The following is a 23,273-nucleotide window of genomic DNA, read 5'->3' as shown; positions in this document are numbered from 1 at the left end:
AAGTTGCATAGAAATATATAAGCCAAAGGCTTCAAGTTCTACTCAAATACTTTTTATTATTATTATTATTATTATTATTATTTCATAGTATTCTCAACATAAGATAAATTAGGTGTATCAATGGCTAATTCATGCATCAACTACTCTTGAAAAGTCTTAACAATAAAACCAAAACTTTATGATACGAAATCAAAGCATCTCCAATTACAAACATGTTTTAGGCTCAATAATGTAAAAGAATAAAAATTCACCTTCTTATAACTACAATTCTCTTGGAAAATGGATGCAGAGAAAATTTGCTAAATCTGTAAGATATGGGTTGATGGATGTGGGATAAAATCTTCCAAGTTTTGTTGTATTAATTTTATTTTATTAGCACACAGGAAAGTTTCTATCATATTATTAGGTTCATTCATCTATTTCCCAAAACAAAAGGGTCTTTTCCAATTGGATATACAAAATTCTCCTCATTCCCCACCAACCAAACCCCCCCCCCCCCCCCCCCCCCTTCAAAAAAAAAAAAAAAAGGCTCTACAGTAATGAGTTTTAGGCTATAAACTTCTAGCAACATGAAAGTAAGGAAATGAAAAATTAGATCTAATCCACTTGCATGCCAAGTAAAAATGCTATACCATTAAAATTAATATGTGAGCATTATTTTTTTTTAGCTTGTAGAATGAAAGATTGACATAAAAGAATGTAGGGAAAAGCATCAATCAATTTATTATATCTAAATCCAAACATGGAGGGAAAATGAAAAATACAAAAACAAAAACAAAAAATAACGAGATTGAGCTTAAACATTAAGTACAAAGGCAGAGCCAATGGTGGGTGCTGCTAAAACTAAGGAATCTGAACGCACAAATGGGGCCACCATGGAAGGGACTGAGGTTGATGAGAAGGCCAATATGGAAGCACCCGTATTTGAGCTTACCAAACGATTAATTGACAAATGGACCACCGAAGCAAGGTTTTGAATTGGATATGTTAGGGATTACCCCACTGAGCTACAACGCATAGCCATGGAGTAAGTTTTGTAGGGAATTAAACCGAATTCCCAACCCGTGAGAAACAAAAATTAGAGGAAACACACGCCAAAGAAAAAAAAACAATCACATGCACAAGACAGTATTTACGTGGTTCGGCAATTTGCCTATGTCCATGAAGTTGCAGGGATATCACTATTATCAGGGAAGAATACAGAGTACAACCTAGCAGCTACAATATTATCTCTATATATATAACACAACAACCCCATCACACTAAAAAACCCTAATTACAAAAGGTGGTTCCATAATGGGCTAAACGGGCCCAACAGGCCTCAATAAATCTTCCATTAAAAAGCCATGCAATATTATTCAGGTCGGGTCGTCAAACCGGATCAAACAAAACTAGGCTCCACAAAGCTCAACAAATCTCCCACTTGGAGACTAGTCCAATCACCAACATCAAACCGCTATCCTCCAAGAAACAATCCCTCATCCCTACAACTCATCCTCCTGTCCTCAAGCTAGAAGACCAATTGAAGCTGCGCACAGCTTCAACTTCTCAATAGTGACACCCTTAGTCAACATGTCTGCAGGGTTCTTAGATCCACAAATCTTCTCAAGTATTACCAGTTTATCCTCAACAAGATAACAGATAAAGTGGTATTTTGTTTGTATATGTTTCGACTTTGAATAAAAAGCCGAATTTTTGGCAAGAAAAATTGCACTCTGACTGTCACTGTGTAGAATGCCCATCTTCTGCTTCTTACCCAATTTATCTAAGAAACCATGTAGCCAAATCATCTCCTTTCCAGCTTTAGTTGCTGCAACATACTTAGCTTCTGTAGTAGACAAAGTAACAATCTTCTGTAGATTTGAAGTCCATGATATAGTTATACCACCTAAAGTAAAAACAAACCCAGTAGTACTCTTTCTACTATCAATATCACCAGCAAAATCAGCATCTATATAACCTTGTAGTTTCAAACTTGCACCTGTGAAGCAAAGACATGTATCTAATGAACCCTTCAAATATCTTAAAATCCATTTGACAGCCTCCCAATGCTGCTTTCCAGGCCTACTCATTAATCTGCTCACAACTCCCACTGCATGTGCAATGTCTGGCCTTGTACACACCATAGCATACATCAAGCTGCCAATAGCTGAGGCATAGAGCACCTTGCTCATATGGTCCCTTTCTTCTTCTGTCTTCGGTGACTGTTCTTTGCTTAGTTTGAAATGACTACCCAAGGGTGTGCTCACTGGTTTAGCTTCATTCATGTTGAGCCTGCTGAGAACTTTCTTCACATACTCTGACTGTGAAAGCTTCAATGTACCATTAGCCTTGTCTCTAATGATTCTCATACCAAGGATTTGATTTACAACTCCCAAATCCTTCATTGCAAACTGTTTGGACAATTGCTTCTTCAGATTATTAATCTTCTCAATGTCAAACCCTGCAATAAGCATATCATCCACATACAACAGTAATATGATGTAAGAATTGTCAAAGGACTTAACATAGCAACAGTGATCAGCTTCACATCTCTTGAACCCAATTCTATGCATAAAATTGTCAAACTTCTTGTACCACTGTCTAGGAGCTTGTTTAAGGCCATACAAGCTCTTTCTCAATTTGCATACTAGATTCTCTTGTCTCTGAACAATGAACCCTTCTGGCTGAATCATGTAAAGGTCTTCCTCCAAGTCACCATGAAGGAATGCTGTCTTCACATCTAACTACTCAAGATGTAAGTTTTCTGCAGCCACCATTCCAAGTACAAGTCTAATTGTTGACATATTCACAACTGGAGAAAATATCTCTGTGTAGTCAATGCCCTCTTTCTGCTGGAACCCTTTAACAACTAATCTGGCCTTGTAACGTTTGCTACCATCATGCTCATTCTTTATTCTATATACCCACTTATTGTGCAAAGCCTTCTTTCCTACTGGCAATTCAGTCAGTTCCCATGTTTGATTCCCCAACAGGGAATACATCTCATCCTTCATGGCTAACTCCCACTTGCTTTTATTCTCATCTTGCAAGGCTTCATCATAACACTCTGGCTCACCACCATCAGTCAATAGGAGATAATTTAAAACAGGTGAATAACGCTGCAGAGGTCTAATATTCCTAGAAGATCTGCGAAGTTCAACTACAGGTGTAATCAAATCTACCAGTGAATTTACATTCTCCTTATCTTCTTCACCCCCTTTTTGGACAGTACTTTCAGTCAATTCATCTAAGTTGACAAACTCAGATTTCTTTTGATCTATCTCTGTAACATCTGACATTACAGTTGACCTATCCTTGTACATAACCTGTTCATTAAATATCACATTTCTACTTCTGATGATTTTCCTGTTTTGTTCATCCCAAAACCTATAGCCAAATTTCTCATCACCATAGCCAATGAAAAAACATATTTTTGACTTTGCATCAAGTTTACTACGAGCATCAGAATCAATATGAACATAACAAACACAACCAAAAACTTTTAAATGTGAAAACTTCACCTCTTTACCGCTCCAAACCTCCTCAGGAAGTCTGAACTCCATGGGAACTAATGGTCCTCGGTTTATCAGGTAAACTGCAGTGCTAACAGCATCAGCCCAAAACGTTTTTGGTAGTCCAGCATGCAACCTCATACTTCTATCACGCTCATTGAGAGTTCTGTTCATGCGCTCAGCCACACCATTCTGCTGTGGTGTCCCAGGAATGGTTTTCTCCATCCTAATTCCCTATGCAACACAATACTCACTGAACCCTCCATCTATGTACTCTCCCCCATTATCTGACCTCAAACATTTTACTTTCAAACCTGTTTTTGTCTCAACCATGGCCTTTCACTTCTTAAAATTTTCAAATACATCAGATTTATTTTTCAGAAAATAAACCCATACCTTTCTACTTGAGTCATCAATAAAGGTGATGTAGTACCTTGAACCTCCTAGGGATGCAACCGGAGAAGGCCTCCACAAATCAGTGTGTACTAGTTCCAATTTTTCAGCCTTCGGTGTCCTGCCAGTTTTCAAGAAGCTCACCTTTTTTTGCTTTCCTAAGATGCAACTTTCACACATGTCAAAATCAATGGACTTCAATTCTAATAGTTTTCCTTTTGACAGCAACATCTTCATCCCTTTCTCACTCATGTGACCAAGTCTGCAGTGCCATAGGCTTGTATCAGTACTTGCATCAGCAACTGCAATTGTGTCTCTTGGACATAAGGTCATATATAGAGTACCAGTCTTCTTTCCACGAGCCAATACCCTAGCTCCCTTTGTAACCTTCCAAGTACCACCAACAAATAGTATTGCATGTCCTTCATCATCAAGTTGTCTAACAAAAATCAGATTCCTCCTCAGGTCAGGAATATGTCGAACCTTCTCCAGTAACCAAACAGACCCATTGGGCAACGATATCCGGACGTCTCCCAGACCCACAACATCCAAGGTTGAACCATCAGCCAAATACACCTTACCAAAATCACCTGCAACATAATTCTATATGATTTCTCGGTGTGGAGTGGTATGAAACGAAGCTCCTGAATCCAAAACCCAATCATCAAGTGGACTGTCTACTGCAAGAAGTAATGCATCATGTACCTCTTCTATTACAACATTAGCAGAATCATCTTCATTATTCTTCTTAGGGTTTTTGCATTGTCTTTTAAAGTGACCTGTTTTCCCACAATTCCAGCATTATACTTGTTGGCCTGATCTAGATTTGCTTTTGTTCCGATTAGAATTTTTGGAATTTGATCTACCTCGATTTGAATTTTTGTCATTACCTTTGCCTCTTGTCTCAAGGTTTAGGGCAGAACCATATCCTGAGGTTTCACCTGCATCTTTTCGGCGAATCTCCTCAGCTAGAATTAAATCTCGTATATCATTGTACTTGAGCTTTTCTTTTCCCGTAAAATTGCTTACTGCCATTCTCATTGCCTCATAACTGTTTGGCAAAGAAGCCAAGACGATCAGAGCACAAATCTCATCATCAAAATCAATTTCTACAAATGACAATTGATTTGTGATTGTATTAAATTCATTCAGATGTTGTGCTACTGATGCATTCTCTGTCATCTTCAAATTGAACAATTTCTTCATCAGATGCACCTTATTGTTTGCGGACAACTTTTCATACATACCGGACAAAGTCTTCATCAAATCTACTGTGGTCTTCTCCTTTACAACATTATGTACAACAAACCTAGACAGAGTTAACCTAATAACTCCTAGAACCTGTCTGTCAATAAGCGCCCATTTCTCAGCCTTCATACTCTCAAGTTTTTTCCCCAAAAGAGGCAGATGCAATTTCCTCCCATAGAGATAATCTTCAATCTGCATCCTCCAATACGCAAAATCTGTGCCATCAAACTTTTCTATTCCAGACGCCTTTCCTGCTTCCTCTACCATTGCTCTCACTCAAACCTAACCCTAGGCTCTGATACCAGTTGTAGGGAATTAAACCGAATTCCCAACCCGTGAGAAACAAAAATTAGAGGAAACACACGCCAAAGAAAAAAAAACAATCACACACACAAGACAGTATTTACGTGGTTCGGCAATTTGCCTACGTCCACAAAGTTGCAGGGATATCACTATTATCACGGAAGAATACAGAGTACAACCTAGCGGCTACAATACTCTCTCTATATATATAACACGGCAACCCCACCACACTAAAAAACCTTAATTACAAAATGTGGTTCCATAATGGGTTAAACGGGCCCAACAGGCCTCAATAAATCTCCCATTAAAAAGCCATGCAATATTATACGGGTCGGGTCGTCAAACCGGATCAAACAAAACTAGGCTCCACAAAGCCCAACAAGTTAATCTATCACCTGGGGTCCTTCCAAGACCTTTTGGCAACTATGGTCCAATCCCTTCTCCCAGGCTTGCATTCATGGGATTGCCTAGCCCCAGGACCCCCATTGCTGCAACTAGCGAAGCCAATTTAGAAAAGGAAGCCCTTACCCCTTCATAACCTGAGAAATTCATGACCTTAGGCAATTCTAGTGCCCTAGCTAACTTGATTTTTTTATTTTTCTATAGATTGCATTTTTGTGGTAAATAATTTTGGTCACCCATTTTTTATTTTTTTTTTTCCTTGGGTTGGGTTTATTTGATTCTTTCTTATTATAAAAAATAGAAAGCATGTGTTTTGTTTTTGCCCTCCTTCGCTTTCCTTTTATCGAGCTCAATACATAACTTAGAAAAACAAAGTGATTTGCTATTTCCAATTTGTTTTGAGAGTAATAATAAAAATACACTCCTAAAGCTTAAAATTTTCACTATTTCAAACCTGAGGAAGAAACACCCAATCAATAAGGGATGAACCAAACTATTGGACATAACTGATATACTCTAAGACCAGCCAAAACAATATAAAACAAAATACATAGGCCATCTAATTTTTCTTTTCCTTTTTAAAAACCATTTAGAGCTTAGTGTCACAAGCTTATTCAAATGAGCCTCCCCATGGCCTTATATAGGGCCAGGAAGCTTCTGGAGACTCCTAGAGTGGAAAGAGTGTGGAAGGTTCTAGAAAAGCCTGGAGGAATCCACACAATTCTACACCATGGTGGAAGGCACGAGAGGAGTCCGGGGCTTTCTAGAGAAATCTAGAAGACTCTTGTATATACTTGTATATAGGCTTGTACCTAGAATGATGTAGGACATTCTAGAATAGTCTTGAGTTGTAAGGAACCCTCCAAGGTTCCAGAGAGTTCCATTGGTGCCTATAAATAGGTGAAGGCCTCATTTGGCCAAGGCACCAAGCAAGTGAGCATCTAAGCACTTGTAAAGGCTTCTTTGAGTAATAAAGAGCTTCCATTCTTTCAAGGGTTGCCTACCAAGCTTCTTGAGCTTTCGAGTCGCAAGTGTCTTAGCCGAGCAAGCTAAGCATTGGGGAGCAAGACTGACTTAGCAAGATCAAGCATCTTGGCTTGTCTAAGTGTCGCACGAGCTTAGTGAACGACTAAGTCTGTGACATTAGGATCTAGTTGTTTGCTGGGAAAACAAGTTATATCATAGGAAAACCAATTTACTTAAAGTGTGTTTGAAATTGATTCTAGAAAGTGTTTTTAGTTTTTTTTAACTTGAAGGATAAAAATTTTCAAATATTAGAAATATTAAAAGCACTTCTTAGAATCACTATCAAACAAACTCTTAACTAATCGGAACTTTTTAAAAAGTGATTTTTAAGAATATAATGAAAATAAGAACTTTGGCATAAAAGTTTTCTAAATTATAATATTTTTTGTTTTCAAAAAAAGAAAAAAAAAACCACCACAGCTTAACTTTTTAGTAATAATTATTTCTAATAGTAATTTATATATAAAATATAGTAATTTATATATATAAAAAAGTATAGATTTATTTTATATATAAATTTGAGGTAATAAATTTTTTTAATACCTCATAATTTTAAAAATCATTATCTTTTTGAAAATTTAAAGAGTTCTTACGCTTTGCATATAAATTAAAAAATAAGAATTATATCTTGAATAATTATAAATATATTTGAATAATTATAAATATATTTGAATATTTAATTAAATTAATGAAGTAAAAATAATAATAAAATTAATAATGTTACATATAAGATGTAATATATATATATTATCACGTGTTTATTACATAAAATGACAATTATTTTTTTTATTATTAAATAGTTTTTATTTTTTTAATCAAACACATTGTATTAAAAGGAAAGGAAAAAAAAAAAATAGTTTAAAAAATAAAAACTAAAAGGCGTTTTTAAGCTCGAAATCCTATTGGGAAGGGTAAGGGCAAAGGTATATTCGCTACCTCCCAAATAATTACATGTTTATGATTGGTGATAGTACCTGCATGGTCTGGAAACAGCCGAAAAGAACTAGGCACAAACCCGTCATTTTCTCTGTTGCCGACCCGATTTTTCGGACCCTGTGTTTTCGGTTGAATTCCTGCCGATTTTCGAAAAATTTTCGGCATTCGATCTCTCTTTTTTCTCCTCTTCAATCCATGCATCTGAATACAGAGGCTATCATTGTCATTGTTGTTGTTTCTTAGTAGGTATGTTCTGTGTTCTTGTTTTATTTAATTGTTCAATTCTCCTTGTTCCCTTGTTTGGTTGATGAGAAAATGAAGAGAAACTTAACTTTTGAGTCTGAGAAGTTCCGCTTTCAATCGTTTTATTTCCCCCAAATTTTCCTTATTTTCTCTTTGGTTTATAAGAAAATTTAGGAAAAACATTAATTTTGTAAGATTCACTTTTAATGGGTTTGCTCGTTTTTCTTTTATTTTCTTTGTTCGGTGGATGAGAAAATCTTGCACACACAAACTTTTGGAGTCTCCGAATTTTACCCCCTAACGGGTTTGTAGATTTTTTCCCGTCTTCACTTTATAGTTGGTTTGGTTGATGAGAAAACGTAGTAAAACATTAAATTTTTGAGTCCCAGATATTTCATTTTTAGAAGAATCTCTCTTCAAGTCAGCCTGATAAAGGTAACCAAAATATCATAGAGCATAAGGTCCAAATATTTATTTTCTCCGTTTTTTCTTTGTTTTCTGGACAACCAAACAGGGGTGCTAGTCTTCTGAAATAATTTTACTTTACAATAGCTGGATTATCCTTTTATTGCTTACTGCATTTTTCCCAAAGTTTTTGGGAAAGAAATAAATTACCATCCTACTGAGTCAATGAAGAAACATAAAAGAAAACCAAATCTGGGCTTTTAACCCTTGTTTTGTTCTTTGGAAATGGAAATCTTTACTCAGCAAAACCAAATGTTTTGAAAATTTTCTCTTTTTATGTCTCAAATAATGAGGAAAAATTTGAAGATTCAAAATATAATTTCTTTTATTTTCTTAAATTTTCTTGGCAATCAAACTCTTCCACGCATTTTCCTTTCTCTCATTCTTCAATAAAGAGTTTTTCCTTGTGAAAGACAGTCATTGTAGGGGACTGGGTTTTCTTTGAGTTGGTTCTATCTAATCAGATAAGATAATTTCCAAGACTATTGACTTCTTTCATATTGATTTATTATTATGATGAATATGATTATCATTTGATTCTTTTAGCACACATGTTGGTGTAAGCGTTTGATTCTTTTTTCCTCAGGGAAGTCGCTCCAACTTATGCTTCATAATTTGGCACTTTCATTCATGGGTAAGAGTAAGTTGAAGGCTTTCTAACAGATTGGGAGAAAATGGACACTTTACCAGATCTTTTCCCTCTGATAAATTTGCAAATTGGGTAAGAGCTTACTCTTTTTCCCAGGAATTCCAGCTGAATGTGTTCAATTTATTTTGATTTGAAAACGTTTCCCACCCATCACTATCTTTTAGGCTATGTTTGGCTCTTAGAAAGTATTAGGGAAAAAAATGTTAAGAAAAATTATTTTCTCATGTTTAGTTTTACCAGGGAAAATTATGAAAGAGAATCAATGATAATTAAAAATAGTTATAAATTTATTCATTTTTTAATTTCTTAATCTCTACATAAGAGAGGAAAAATAAGTAGAATGAATTTGTAGTACATGAAAATAGTTTATTAATTTTAAATTTATTTTTTATTTTCCTTCATTTTTTTCTTTCCTCAGACTTTTCCTTTCTATTTTCTTTCCCTCGCATTTTCCTTCAAATTTTCAGGAACCAAACATAGTCTCAATAATTTTAGCATAAACTGATAAACCTGTTTCCTAATTTTATTAAATTAAAGTGCAGGCAAGAAAATAACAACAGATAGGATAGTGTAATGTGTTAGCATAAATTACTAAATACATTGAAAATGGAAAATTGGAAGAGATAGTTATTGGATGTTCACCGATGAGCTAGATTAAACATATACAGCTGCAGATGTGTAGAAGGTTTTTAGGTTACACTAATAATTAAGCTTCCAGACTTCCACTTTTACCATCATCAGCCCCCAATCCTTTCCAAGAATTCTAGACCGTTGTATCGAATTTGAAGACAGGCTACTTGGACTATGTCATTATTCAAGTTGGGTTGATGTTATCTGGTCCTGAGTTTTTAAAACCTAGTAAAAGCCTAATGATTGGATTTTTGGCTTTCATTTTTGTGGGGCTGTTTGAGATTCAGCCTTAGTTCCTCCAAGGACTTCCTGATCTTCCTCCTTGTACTATACTAAAACTCACCTTGGAACAGCTGTATTGCCTTGTTGCTTGTCATGTTGGTCATGGTCATCATGGCTGAAGAAAATATGCTCCTTTATTCTACAAGATGATAAATAGCTGAAGGCAATTGAAAGATATTATGATGCATTCAGGAGCTAGGATCTATTATTGGCCAAGTTCGAATTACTAGGTCACAGTCTTTTGTTGCTGAGGAGCTACTGTTAACAGATGAACAGGCAAGAAATATTAGTTATTTCAAATCTAGAATCATGACATCAATTGCTCTCTCATTAGATTAGCAGTACTGACCATCTGACATAATCTGTTAGTGGTCTCAAGACTTGATTTTTCATAGCTATTTTCTGTGATTAACCAATAGAATAAAGATATTTGACTACATAGATCTGTCATGTAGTGGATGATGTTAGTGTGGCATCCATGAAGGCAAAAGAAAGGGTATGCCATCTTTTTTAACATTTCAAAACTCCAAGCACGTGAAAATACTAGTGCATTTGTCTTTGCACAGTTGGTATGGGTATCCTGATTGATTATTTAGACATTGATGTCTTTATCACCCTCTTTTCGCAGGCATATAAAATCTTCACTTTCTCAGGCATTCTTGTATATTGTACCTGCTAATCATATGTTTCTCATTCTGATCGACAACCAGTCATGGCGGCTGAACAAGCACTCAAGATCAACCCACATATGGGAATTAATGGTCACCAAGGTTGCTCTTTATTACCCTTCTCTTTTCAAGGAGTTGTTTGCAAAAGGGTTTGATCACATGTTAATTTGTTGATTGTTTCAATCAATGATCTGCAGTACAGAAAGTCGCCTTTTAGAAATACTAAGACTCTGCTTAGGAGTCGAAGTCTAGAATACAAACGCCACTCAAAATCCTCCAACAAGAACTTGAACAAGTGGTTTTCTGTCATTGACACTACTAGGTGGAGAGAGAAGCGGCCATTCTCTTTTCTGGATTTAAGCAAAATTTTGTATGGTTTTATCGTGTTTGAGGTTGCTTGGAAGGATGTATGTGGTATCAACTATTTGAATGAACTTCAGGTACCCATCCATGCTCATAACACCAATATATCTATATTATAAAACAAATTATATACAAAGTATATCCCACATCAATAGTTTATTTCTGCAGTATGAACACCACAAAATGCAACAAACAGACCGGGAGTCCACCTGGGAGAATATCCATGTGGAAACTTACAGAAGATAAAATTTCTGCATCTCTTACATATTTGTCTTCTGTATGGATTATGGGTTGACTCCTTTACAATAATGGTTTTTACATTTACTAGTACTGCCAGTTTGTTTCCAATCACATTATACCCCTTCATGGCAAGGGTGTTGGTTTCATAATTTATATTGTAAAATAAGGTCATTCTAGTGACTATGCAAACACACTTGTGTACCCTGATGAGGTGCCGTGATTGGTAACGAGTCCACTATCACAATGATTGAGTGATGGCAGCCATTGCTGATATGGTTTGGATATTTGAATTTTTTTTTTCAATTGTTTTCCATTAGATTCTCTGTGGTATTGAATGTCTGTATTTTGCCTTGTTTGCAGAAGACACATTTCCTTTTATCCATGTGAAGTTTATTCAATTGCATCTGTTTTCCTTTTTGCTCAAGAAAATATTTTTCATACAGACTGATACATCCATTGCAATAGAAACGAAATCTATGAGAAAGTGGGAATTCTACAGCATCAATGAAGCCTTGCGCTGTACTCCTTCATGGTTCTCTGGCACACCATCAGAAACACAGCGCCTGCAGAGCAATCTAGTGCTTTTGAGAAATAAAATTCCTTCTCACTCGCCCAGGGGAATCACTGTTGCCTCTAAAGAACAGTTGTTTGAGGATACATCTCCTGCCCAGCGTCTTCCTGAAGAAATATTCTTTGATGCCAGAGAATGCTCCTTTGATATGCAGGATAATAGAACAATGGAGGTTGAAGAGCTGATCAATGGGAAGAAAGAACAGAATACAGAAGATGAGATTAATATTGCATCTCTGGGATTCAAGGACACTCTACTGCTATTGTGGTTCAATGATAGGGACCTCCCAATTATATTGAGGCAGGTAATCACATCTAATTCAAGGCTTCTCGCATTGCTTGAGTTAGGCCTTCCTACTTGGGTTATTTTCTTGCAGTCCTATCCCATTTTTTGCAAGGTTTATCATCCCTGGATGCGGCCTCTAGGGAGAATCCTTTATGTATTAATCTCACTCATAACTATGATCATTGGGTTCTATGACCTCTATAAGAATGTGCCCCTCTTGAAGGCAACTGCATCCCACCTTTTTGGTCCCATTTTTAAGTGGATTGAAAAATCTGAAATGATTACTAGAATCTTTTATTTGGGAACAATGTTGTTCGTTCAAAACTTTGGGAAGGCTCTTGAATGGGTTTTGATGATGATGAGAGTGATCAAAACGCCAGTATCGATTATAATGACACCTTTCATGGACCCACTTGAAGGAATGGTGGAGGTTATATCATCCATATGGAACATTTTGGCTGAAACAGGGGAGCAGTTTTTCTACACAGCACAGCTCATGGCAGAGTCCCTCTGCAGCATGGTGGTTGATTTGACTCAAGTTCTAATCTCACCATTTGAGCTTCTCTACTCACTTGTGTCAACTTTAGGTATAATCAATATCATTTGAAATTTATTTGTTCAAGTTCTTTTTCTTTTCATTTCTTTCTTCTCTGCTTCATCCAGGTGGCCAGTTACGGCAAACCACATCAAAATATTGATGATTTACTGCCATTTTTCTTGACGAAACAAAAAAAAAAAACAAAAAAGCTTTTGGAAACATGAAAATGGCATTTATTTTCAGAAATAGTCATAAAAGCTTTTGGAAACACAAGGCTGATCTTGTTTACAGGGTCTTTTTCATTCAACCAGTTTCGAAAATGAAAAACAGTTCTAATGTCTAAAACCAAGATCTGGACATTGTAATTTGTTTTGCTCTTTATTGTGATGCTGCCAGCTGTGGCCTATCCATGGTGAGTCACACTTGAATGACCAAAGGTAAATTGAATTCCATAAGATTGGTCTCTCACCATTCCAATAAGTAACTAAGCCAATGATTATATCCTTCTACTCTTGATTTTTCGGGTGCCTTAGGACATTGTGAATGAATATGAACAATCTGAGCCTTGGGTGAATGCAATCTTTGAAGTTTTTCATCTCATATGAATAATATTTCATCTGATTCCTTTGAAGTTTGACTTCTTTTTATTCAGTCACATTGGTTTGTACCATCCTTTATTCTGTGTGGAAACTATTGCTCATTCCTGCTCGAGCCAATCTTGGTTTCGCAAAATATGTGGCTTCTTTATTCTCCGGAATCTCTGATTTTCTTAAAAGGACTTCGATGGTATCTACCAGTAGCATGGATCAGCTTCAATATTTTGCTCAAGAAAAGCCTACTTCATCACAAATCTCATTTTGGCGCCCTCTCTGGCAAGATATCTTCTCAAAGGTTTATACTATCCATTTGTGCATGTCGCAGTGTATATTTTTTCATTAATGCCATTCCTCTTTATTCTGTTGTTTTTCTGTTACAGGTTTTCCGGTCCCTCCGAAGCATTATAAATGGTCTTATCGGGTTCTTCACATCATGCAATCGGCACAGGCTTAGGTACATACACTTTATTTCATTCATTTGTTTTCAGTCTTGTTGAATATAATGTATTTATAGTATATAACCTTTCCTTGTTAATATAGGATACATGTATGGTAGTTAGGACTCCTAGCCTTGTATATATATATATTTCTCAATTGTAAGTAGATCATTACATTAATGAGAATTAAGGTTTTTCTTCTTTCTCTCTCTCTCAACATGGTATCAGAGCCAAGGAAGAAAACCTAATTCTTTCTTGTTTCTCGTGTCATCAACTCCGGGAAACCTTCCGGTGACCGTGTTTCATTCCGGTCACCTTCCCCATCTTCCAATACTTTCCGGTCATTCGGATCGTCGACAGAAACTACTCACCGCCGGCGAACTTTTCCGGCGAGCTTTTCCGGCGACTTTCCGGCGACGTATTTTTCCGACACCGACTATACCAGAAGGAGCGCCTGGAGGAGATCTACAACTTTTGTGAAGGCACCGGCACCAAAATCCCATCCACGCGCCGTCCACGCGCAAATTTCCGGCCGGCGACTGAATCTCACGCGCCGGCGCGTGAGGGCGCGTGAGGCCTTTTCCGGCGACGCGCCTCCTCCTCCAGCTTCGCCTGACGCCGACCAGCCTCCCTACCTCCCTGGTTCTCCCATCCGAGCCCTGCACATACCTCTTTTGGGGATTTTTGTCTCCGTCGGCCCTCCAAACAGCCTTTCCGGCGAAGCTCCGACTACTTTTTCTCCACTCCAATCCCTGCACGTGCCTTGGGAAGTGTTCTTCTACCTTTCTGGTGGTACCACGCCGCGATCTGAGGCCGTCTCCCTTTTTCGGTGGTGCCACGCCGCAATCTGAAGCCGTATTAGGGCTCTCTTCGATCCAAACATACTTCATTCTTCAGATAAGTAGATATGACTACTAAAAATTCCATTTTTTCCGCTGTTATATCTGGATCTCCTATGATTACTTCGGAGAAATTGGTTGGCAGTGACAATTATCTTTCCTGGTCTGCGTCTGTTGAACTTTGGTTTATGGGTCAAGGATATGAGGATCACTTGATTACACAGGAGGCAGATATCCCTGAGGTTGACCGCGTACAGTGGAGGAAGATAGATGCACAGTTATGTAGTGTATTATGGCAATCGGTTGATCCCAAGATTCTTCTTCATCTTCGGGCCTACAAAACTTGTTTTAAATTTTGGACTCAGGCCAAAGGATTATATACGAATGATATCCAGCGTCTTTATAAGGTGGCTTCTGCAATTGTCCATCTCAGCCAACAGGACTTGGATCTATCTACTTATATTGGCCAGATTGCCTCTCTTAAGGAGGAGTTCTTGACTGTGATGCCTCTTACTCCTGATGTTGGGGCTCAACAAACACAGCTTGACAAGTTCTTCATGGTTCTTACTCTTATTGGCCTCCGTCCGGATCTTGAGCCTGTCCGCGATCAGATTCTTGGTAGTTCATCAGTTCCGTCCTTGGATGATGTGTTTGCTCGCCTCCTCCGTATCTCCTCCACTCAGACTTTGCCATTTGATAGCACTTCAGATTCTTCTGTGTTAGTTTCTCAAACTAACTCTCGAGGAGGCCGTAGTGGTACCCGAGGTAGAGGTCAACGTCCTCATTGCACCTATTGCAATAAACTTGGCCACACTCGCGATCGTTGCTATCAGTTACATGGACGACCTCCTCGCACTGCCCATGTGGCCCAGTCCTCTGATTCTCCGCTGCCTCAAGCTCCGAGCTCTTCCGCATCTCAGGCTTCTGTTGCCTCTGTTGCCCAGCCTGGTAATGCCTCTGCCTGCCTTACCCACACATCTTCTCTTGGACCCTGGATTCTAGATTCTGGAGCTTCTGATCACTTATCTGGTAATAAGGATCTTTTCTCCTCTATTACTACTACCTCTGCTTTACCTAATGTTACCTTAGCTAATGGTTCTCAAACTGTGGCTAAAGGTATTGGTTTGGCCCTTCCTCTGCCTTCTCTACCTCTCACTTCTGTCCTTTATACTCCTGAATGTCCTTTTAATCTTATTTCCATCAGCAAAATCACTCGTACTCTTAATTGCTCTATTACCTTTTCTGATAAATTTGTGACCTTGCAGGACCGGAGTACGGGGAAGACGATTGGCATAGGACGTGAGTCTCAAGGCCTCTATCACCTCACCTCGGATTCATCTCCTGCAGTTTGCATTTCCACTGATGCTCCTCTCCTCATTCACAATCGTCTGGGCCACCCTAGTCTCTCCAAGTTCCAGAAGATGGTCCCTCGTTTTTCCACTTTATCGTCGCTTCCGTGTGAGTCATGTCAGCTTGGGAAACATACTCGTGTCTCGTTCCCAAAGCGTTTGAATAATCGGGCAAAGTCTCCTTTTGAGCTTGTCCACACTGATGTTTGGGGTCCTTGTCGGACTGCGTCTACTTTAGGATTTCAGTATTTTGTCACTTTCATTGATGATTATTCTCGATGTACTTGGTTATTTTTAATGAAAAATCGAGCTGAGTTATTCTCTATTTTCCAGAAATTTTATGCTGAAATCCAAACCCAGTTCAATGTTTCTATTCGTGTGTTACGCAGTGACAATGCCAGGGAATATTTTTCAGCCCCATTTACTTCGTTTATGTCTCATCATGGGATTCTTCATCAGTCTTCTTGTGCTCATACTCCTCAACAAAATGGGGTAGCTGAACGCAAGAATCGACATCTTGTTGAGACAGCTCGTACTCTCCTCCTCCATAGCAATGTTCCTTTTCGTTTTTGGGGGGACGCTGTTCTTACCGCTTGTTATTTGATTAATCGTATGCCCTCCTCTGTCTTACATGATCAGATTCCTCACTCCCTTCTCTTCCCTGACCAACCACTTTATTTCCTTCCTCCTCGTGTCTTTGGTTGTACTTGCTTTGTTCATATTCTCACTCCTGGACAGGACAAGCTTTCCGCCAAAGCCATGAAGTGTCTCTTCTTGGGATACTCTAGACTTCAGAAGGGTTATCGTTGTTATTCCCTTGAGACTCATCGATACTTTATCTCCGCTGATGTCACCTTCTTTGAGGACTCACCATTCTTTTCCACCACTTCTGAGTCTCTTCCTGTTTCTGAAGTCTTGCCTATTCCCATTGTCTCCCCACCTGATGCTATGCCTCCTCGGCCACTTCAGGTTTATCATCGTCGCCCTCGTGTCGTTGCTCCTCTCCCTTTTGCTGAGGCACCTGCTGACTCACTTCCTATCCCTTCGGCTTCACCTACCCCGGCTCTGCCTTCTCCTAATGACTTACCCATTGCTGTTCGGAAAGGTACTCGCTCTACTCGTAATCCTCATCCTATTTACAATTTTTTGAGTTATCATCGATTATCTTCACCCTATTCTGCTTTTGTTTCTGCTATATCCTCTGTTTCTCTTCCAAAGAGCACCCATGAAGCTCTTTCCCATCCAGGCTGGCGACAAGCAATGGTGGATGAAATGGCTGCTCTGCACTCTAATGGCACTTGGGATCTTGTTGTTTTACCCTCGGGTAAATCTACCGTTGGTTGTCGTTGGGTTTACGCAGTTAAGGTTGGTCCTGATGGTCAGGTTGATCGCCTTAAGGCCCGCTTAGTTGCTAAAGGCTATACTCAGGTTTATGGTTCTGATTATGGTGACACATTCTCTCCGGTTGCCAAGATTGCTTCTGTTCGTCTGCTTCTCTCCATGGCTGCCATGTGTTCTTGGCCTCTTTATCAATTGGATATTAAAAATGCCTTCCTTCATGGTGATCTTGCCGAGGAAGTTTATATGGAGCAACCTCCTGGTTTTGTTGCTCAGGGGGAGTCTGGTTTAGTATGCAGGTTACGCCGTTCTCTATATGGCTTGAAACAATCTCCTCGAGCATGGTTTAGCCGTTTTAGTTCTGTTGTTCAAGAGTTTGGCATGCTTCGCAGTACAGCAGACCATTCAGTTTTCTATCATCATAACTCTTTGGGGCAGTGTATTTATCTGGTTGTTTATGTGGACGACATCGTCATTACAGGCAGTGATCAGGATGGTATTCAGAAACTAAAGCAACACCTTTTTACCCACTTTCAGACCAAAGACTTGGGGAAACTCAAGTATTTCTTGGGAATTGAGATAGCTCAATCCAGTTCTGCTGTGGTCCTTTCCCAAAGGAAGTATGCTTTAGACATCCTGGAAGAAACTGGTATGTTAGACTGTAAACCGGTAGACACACCTATGGATCCGAATGTCAAACTTGTACCAGGACAGGGGGAGCCTTTAGGAGACCCCGGGAGATATCGACGGCTCGTAGGTAAATTGAACTATCTCACCATTACTCGTCCAGACATTTCTTTTCCTGTGAGTGTTGTTAGTCAATTCCTACAGTCACCATGTGATAGCCATTGGGATGCTGTAATCCGCATTCTTCGATATATCAAAAGTACACCAGGCCAAGGTGTGTTGTACGAGAACAGAGGTCATACTCAGGTTGTTGGTTACACAGATGCAGATTGGGCTGGCTCACCCACAGATAGACGTTCCACTTCAGGGTACTGTGTTTTTATTGGAGGTAATCTAATATCTTGGAAGAGTAAGAAACAAGATGTAGTGGCCAGATCTAGCGCTGAAGCCGAGTATCGAGCTATGGCTTTGGCAACATGTGAACTCATATGGTTGAGACATCTTCTTCTAGAGTTGAGATTTGGAAAGGATGAACAGATGAAACTCATATGTGATAACCAGGCCGCATTACATATTGCATCCAATCCAGTCTTTCATGAAAGGACCAAACATATTGAAGTTGACTGTCATTTCATTAGAGAGAAGATCGCATCAGGATGTGTTGCTACAAGTTTTGTTAATTCAAATGATCAACTAGCTGACATCTTCACTAAATCTCTCAGAGGTCCTAGGATTAAATATATTTGTAACAAGCTTGGTGCATATGACGTATATGCTCCAGCTTGAGGGGAGTGTTGAATATAATGTATTTATAGTATATAACCTTTCCTTGTTAATATAGGATACATGTATGGTAGTTAGGACTCCTAGCCTTGTATATATATATATTTCTCAATTGTAAGTAGATCATTACATTAATGAGAATTAAGGTTTTTCTTCTTTCTCTCTCTCTCAACAAGTCTAATACACCAACACTGAGTTGTATGCTCTAAAGTTGTAAGTATGTTTGTTTTTCGGTTTACTTTGATGGAAAATGTTTCCAATGTAAAATTTTTCAGCAGGAAAAAGAAATGAAAAGAAAAGTTTCTGGTGTAAAGAGAAACCCTTTGCTGAAGACACCATAAAGAAAACATCATTCTAAGAGTATTTATGAATTATTATCCATCAAAGCAAAAATTCATCTTAAAATATAGAGTTGTGTTTATCTTGAAGAAGCCTCATAGTATGCAGTTGGGCATGCAGCATATACAACTACTTAAGGGCCATGGTGTGGAATCTCTGTCACCGCCTCCCATTGATTTCTCGCCGCAGAGCACCTCCATTGGACAGCCAAGTTGAGGTAAATTCTCCCCAGAGTTGATGCTTAGTTGCATTCCTAGTTGTTTTATTTTTTAATACAGTTTTTTGTTCTTAAAATTAGGAAACTATTTTTTAGAATCGAAAATACATTAAGTAGTTGTTTAATAGAAAACAGTTTTCAGAGAACTTGTTATGAAAATAGAGTATTTTCTGACAAGATATTTTAATTATTTTCAATTGTTTTCACTTGGTTTTTGTTGTTATTTCAAAAAATAAATATACAAATATGAAGATAATTGAAAATGAAACACTACAAGTAAACGTTATTTTTAAGAAATATTTGGAAACACAAAAAACAAGTTGAGAACATTCTAAATTCTCAAATAGACTTTTGTTTTAGAAAACATTTGCAAACATACCATAATAGTTTATTTTCATATTATAATAAAACCATTTATTCTTTGAAATGCAGATGGAATTCAAAGAATGTGAAGATTGTAAATGAGAGTTTATTCTTGGGCTATTTTTGTTGATTCTGTATTGTGTATGGGGTATTCATTTGTATATACAAAGATGCAAATGTACAGTATGTTCCACTTCCACTATTGTAAAGAAAAAGGCTTCTGGGATCTTTGGCATTTATGGGCAAGGCTACTTGATTCAAAGACTTCTGTTGGTGACAATGAATGAATTTTGCGCCATTGAATTACCATTTAATCAAGTCTCTGAAGCTTATATACATTGTGTAGAGATGGAATTTGGATTAGGATAAAACGAAGAAGATATTTGATTTTAAGCTTCATTCTTTGCTTACCAGCTTTATGTTTTACTTATTTGGGAGTGATTATGATTAAAATGTTTTTATCCGCAATGGTTTTGTTAGTGGCAGTTTTATTAGAATGAAAGGAATATCTCAGCTTATGTTTGTTCCTAGAAAGTACTAATTAAAGAAAATAAATAAAATAAATAAATGATTTTTTTGTGATTGTTTTTATTATGGAAAATATGTAAAGGAAATCAAATATTATAAGTAAAATTAGTTAAAAAATCTATATACTTTTAAATTATTTAATTCTTATATGGAAGAGTTAAAATAAGATAAATGAGTTTGAAGTAGTATATAAAAATAATTTATTGATTTTAAACCTATTTATTATTTTCCTTTTTTTTTCTTCTACTTTTCATTCTTTTTTTTTTCTTTTCCTCACATTTTTCCCCAATTACTAAAAGCAAACATAACCTTAGTGTTTGGATACAAACTAAAAAAAAAAAAAAAAACCTTTGATAGTGCTTATATTATATAAGAGAAAAAATGGTTTTTTTAAATAATCATTTAGCAAGTGATTGTTTAAATGATTCTATAAATTTTTAAAAATTTATCAAATACCTAATTAATTTTTATAAGAAAGCACTTCTAAGCATTAGGAAGTGTGTTGAATCCTTTTCAAAATCATTCCACATGTGTTCTAATTCTAGAGCTTTCAATAAATTGTTAATAATGATTATATATATATATATTGTTGTAAAATTATAAAAGTGAAAGGAGAAGAAAATAAGAAAGAGAAATGCGAATGTAGGAAGAGAATATAATTGATTTTCATGAGAGGTATCTCCCTTTTATAGGGATTCACAAAGAGATATACATCAATATGGATGATCATCCACAAGTTCCCATAATCCGATAAATTCTCATATTTTCTAACACTCCCCCTTGGATGATCATAAGAATATGATAATTGTCTCATTAAAAACCTTGTCAGTAAAACTCAATGGGACAAAACCGGGATGAAAGAAAAAAGAGTGCAATATATCCATATTAGCATTCTCCTCGTTATTTAAACATGATTATGATTTCTTCAACATTTCAAATGGTAGATCTCTCAATTTTCTCATTCCAATGTCATACCTTAATTTTTTCAATGTGGTCGAAGGTAATGCCTTTATGAATAGATCTGCTAGATTATTGAATGACCGAATTTGTTGAACATCAATCTCACATTTCTTTTGGAGCTCATGAGTATAGAAGAATTTAGGGGAGATATGCTTAGTTTTGTCACCTTTTATGAATCCTCATTTAATTTGTGCAATACAAGCAGCATTATCTTCATGTAACACGGTTGCATTGCCTTTGATGGAAGGTAGTCCACATGTTTCTTGTATATGTTGGATCATTCACCTTAGTCATACACATTCACGACTTGCTTCATGAATTACAAGAATTCCTGAATGATTTGAAGATGTGGCTACCATTGTTTACTTGACTGATCTTCAAGATATTGTCGTTCCACCATAAGTAAAGATATAACCCGTTTGAGATCGAGCTTTATGAGGATCTGAAAGATATCTTGCGTCTGAATACCCAATTAATTGTGATTTTTATTTTTTTGAATAATATAAATCCATGTCACTTGTTCCACGAAGGTATCACAATATATGTTTAATCCCATTCTAATGTCTTTTAGTTGGAGCAGAACTATATCTTGCTAGTAAGTTAACAGAGAATGCTATGTCTGGTCTAGTACAATTTGCAAGATACATTAGTGCACCAATTGCATTGAGATATGGTACTTCTGGACCAAACAATTATTCATTTTCTTATTTAGGAAGAAATGGGTCTTTGTTCACTACAAGTGAACGAACAACCAAAGGAGAATTGACTGGATGTAATTTGTCCATATAAAATCATTTTAATACTTTCTCTATATATGTCGATTGATAGACTAATATGCCATTTGAATAATGCTCAATTTGTAGGCCGGGACAATATTTTGTTTTCCTTAAGTCTTTCATTTCAAATTCCTTCTTTAAATAATTGGTTGCTTTTGTGACCTCTTTAGGAGTTCCTATAAGGTTTAAATCATCCACATACATTGCAATTATTGTAGGCCCAAATTTTGATTTCTTGATAAAAACACATGGGCAAATTGAATTATTCACATATTCTTCTTTTAACAAATACTCGCTCAAACGATTATACCATATATGTTTGGATTGCTTTAATCCGTACAAAGATCTTTGTAGTTTGATTGAGTACATGTTTCGAGGTTTTAGATTAGTTGCTTTAGGCAATTTGAATCCTTTAGGGATTTTCATATATATGTCAGTATCTATAGACCCATATAAATAGGTTGTAACAACATTCATAAGACGCATATCTAGTCCTTTAGAGACTGTTAAACTTATCAAGTATCAAAGTGTGATGGCATCCATTACAGGGGAATAAGTTTCCTCATAGTCTATGCCAGGTCTTTGAGAGAAACCTTGAGCAACAAGTCATGCTTTATATCTTATGATTTCATCATTCTCATTTCATTTTTTCACAAAGACCCATTTATATCCAATAGGCTTTATGTTTCCAAGTTTTTGAACTACATGTCCAAATACCTCTTGTTTTGTTAATGAGTTTAGCTTTGTTTGGATTGCTTATTTCCATTTTGGTCAATCATTCATTTTTCGACATTCATTCACAGTTTGTGGTTCTTGATATTCATCATTTCTCATGATGTCCATAGCCACTTGGAATGCGAATATATTATCTATGATAATGTCGCTACGGTCCTTTGTTTATCCCGTGTGACTCATTGATATCTCTTCAGTTCTAGATACCGATATTTGATCAATTTGTGTCTCTTCAAGAGCTAACTGTTTGTCAAGTTGGGTTTCATCATTTGACCCTTTCATATTAGTGAACTCTTCAAGAGTACTAAGTTTTTCATATGTTGTTCTTTTTTTTTTTTTTTTTTCTAGGAATTAAATCCTTTGAGCTAATAGGTCTACCATGCTTCAAGCGTGTCTTAGATTCATTTGCTATGGCATTCTCCAATTGTCCTTCAAGGACATCAATATGTGTTGGGGTGTTCACAACTGGCACGTGTGACTTTGTTACTTTCTTTATATCTGTGAAAGCATCAAGTAATTGATTTGCAAGTCCTTGAAAATGAACAATCCTTTGAACTTCTAACTCACATTGTCTTGTGCAAGAATCAAGATGAGACAAGGAGGGTATATACTATGTAATGTCTCACCATTCTTTTGACTTGTCTCCCCCTAAT

At 37.0% G+C, this 23,273-nt stretch overlaps 1 protein-coding gene across 2 annotated transcripts; it reads left to right on the top strand.

The window, feature by feature from the left end:
* The first annotated feature begins 7,880 nt into the window (after positions 1-7,880).
* On the top strand, positions 7,881-19,251 carry LOC117917960. Of its 2 annotated transcripts, none has more exons than XM_034834453.1 (8): positions 7,881-8,048; positions 9,097-9,231; positions 10,700-10,841; positions 10,937-11,179; positions 11,786-12,785; positions 13,513-13,627; positions 13,713-13,786; positions 19,165-19,251. In XM_034834453.1, exons 2-7 carry the CDS (start codon positions 9,185-9,187, stop codon positions 13,738-13,740), a joined length of 1,575 nt encoding a protein of 524 aa, XP_034690344.1. In that variant the 5' UTR covers positions 7,881-8,048; positions 9,097-9,184; the 3' UTR covers positions 13,741-13,786; positions 19,165-19,251. The 2 variants fall into 2 exon arrangements, with proteins under 2 accessions (XP_034690344.1, XP_034690343.1); XM_034834452.1 differs by having other exon boundaries at positions 13,389-13,608.
* The last annotated feature ends 4,022 nt before the right edge of the window (positions 19,252-23,273 follow it).

This window comes from Vitis riparia, chromosome 7 (genome assembly GCF_004353265.1).
Source record: "Vitis riparia cultivar Riparia Gloire de Montpellier isolate 1030 chromosome 7, EGFV_Vit.rip_1.0, whole genome shotgun sequence".
Taxonomy (NCBI): domain Eukaryota; kingdom Viridiplantae; phylum Streptophyta; class Magnoliopsida; order Vitales; family Vitaceae; genus Vitis; species Vitis riparia.
Note: the sequence above shows the minus strand (reverse complement) of the source record. Positions and strands in the feature narration are given on the sequence as shown.

Excerpts from the sequence above, each read along its gene's own strand:
- LOC117917960 (XM_034834452.1), top strand. The coding sequence starts at position 9,185 with ATGGACACTTTACCAGATCTTTTCCCTCTGATAAATTTGCAAATTGG. Across the intron at positions 9,232-10,699 it reads CTGATAAATTTGCAAATTGG|GCATATAAAATCTTCACTTT; the intron begins GTAAGAGCTTAC and ends CTCTTTTCGCAG. Across the intron at positions 10,842-10,936 it reads GGGAATTAATGGTCACCAAG|TACAGAAAGTCGCCTTTTAG; the intron begins GTTGCTCTTTAT and ends AATGATCTGCAG.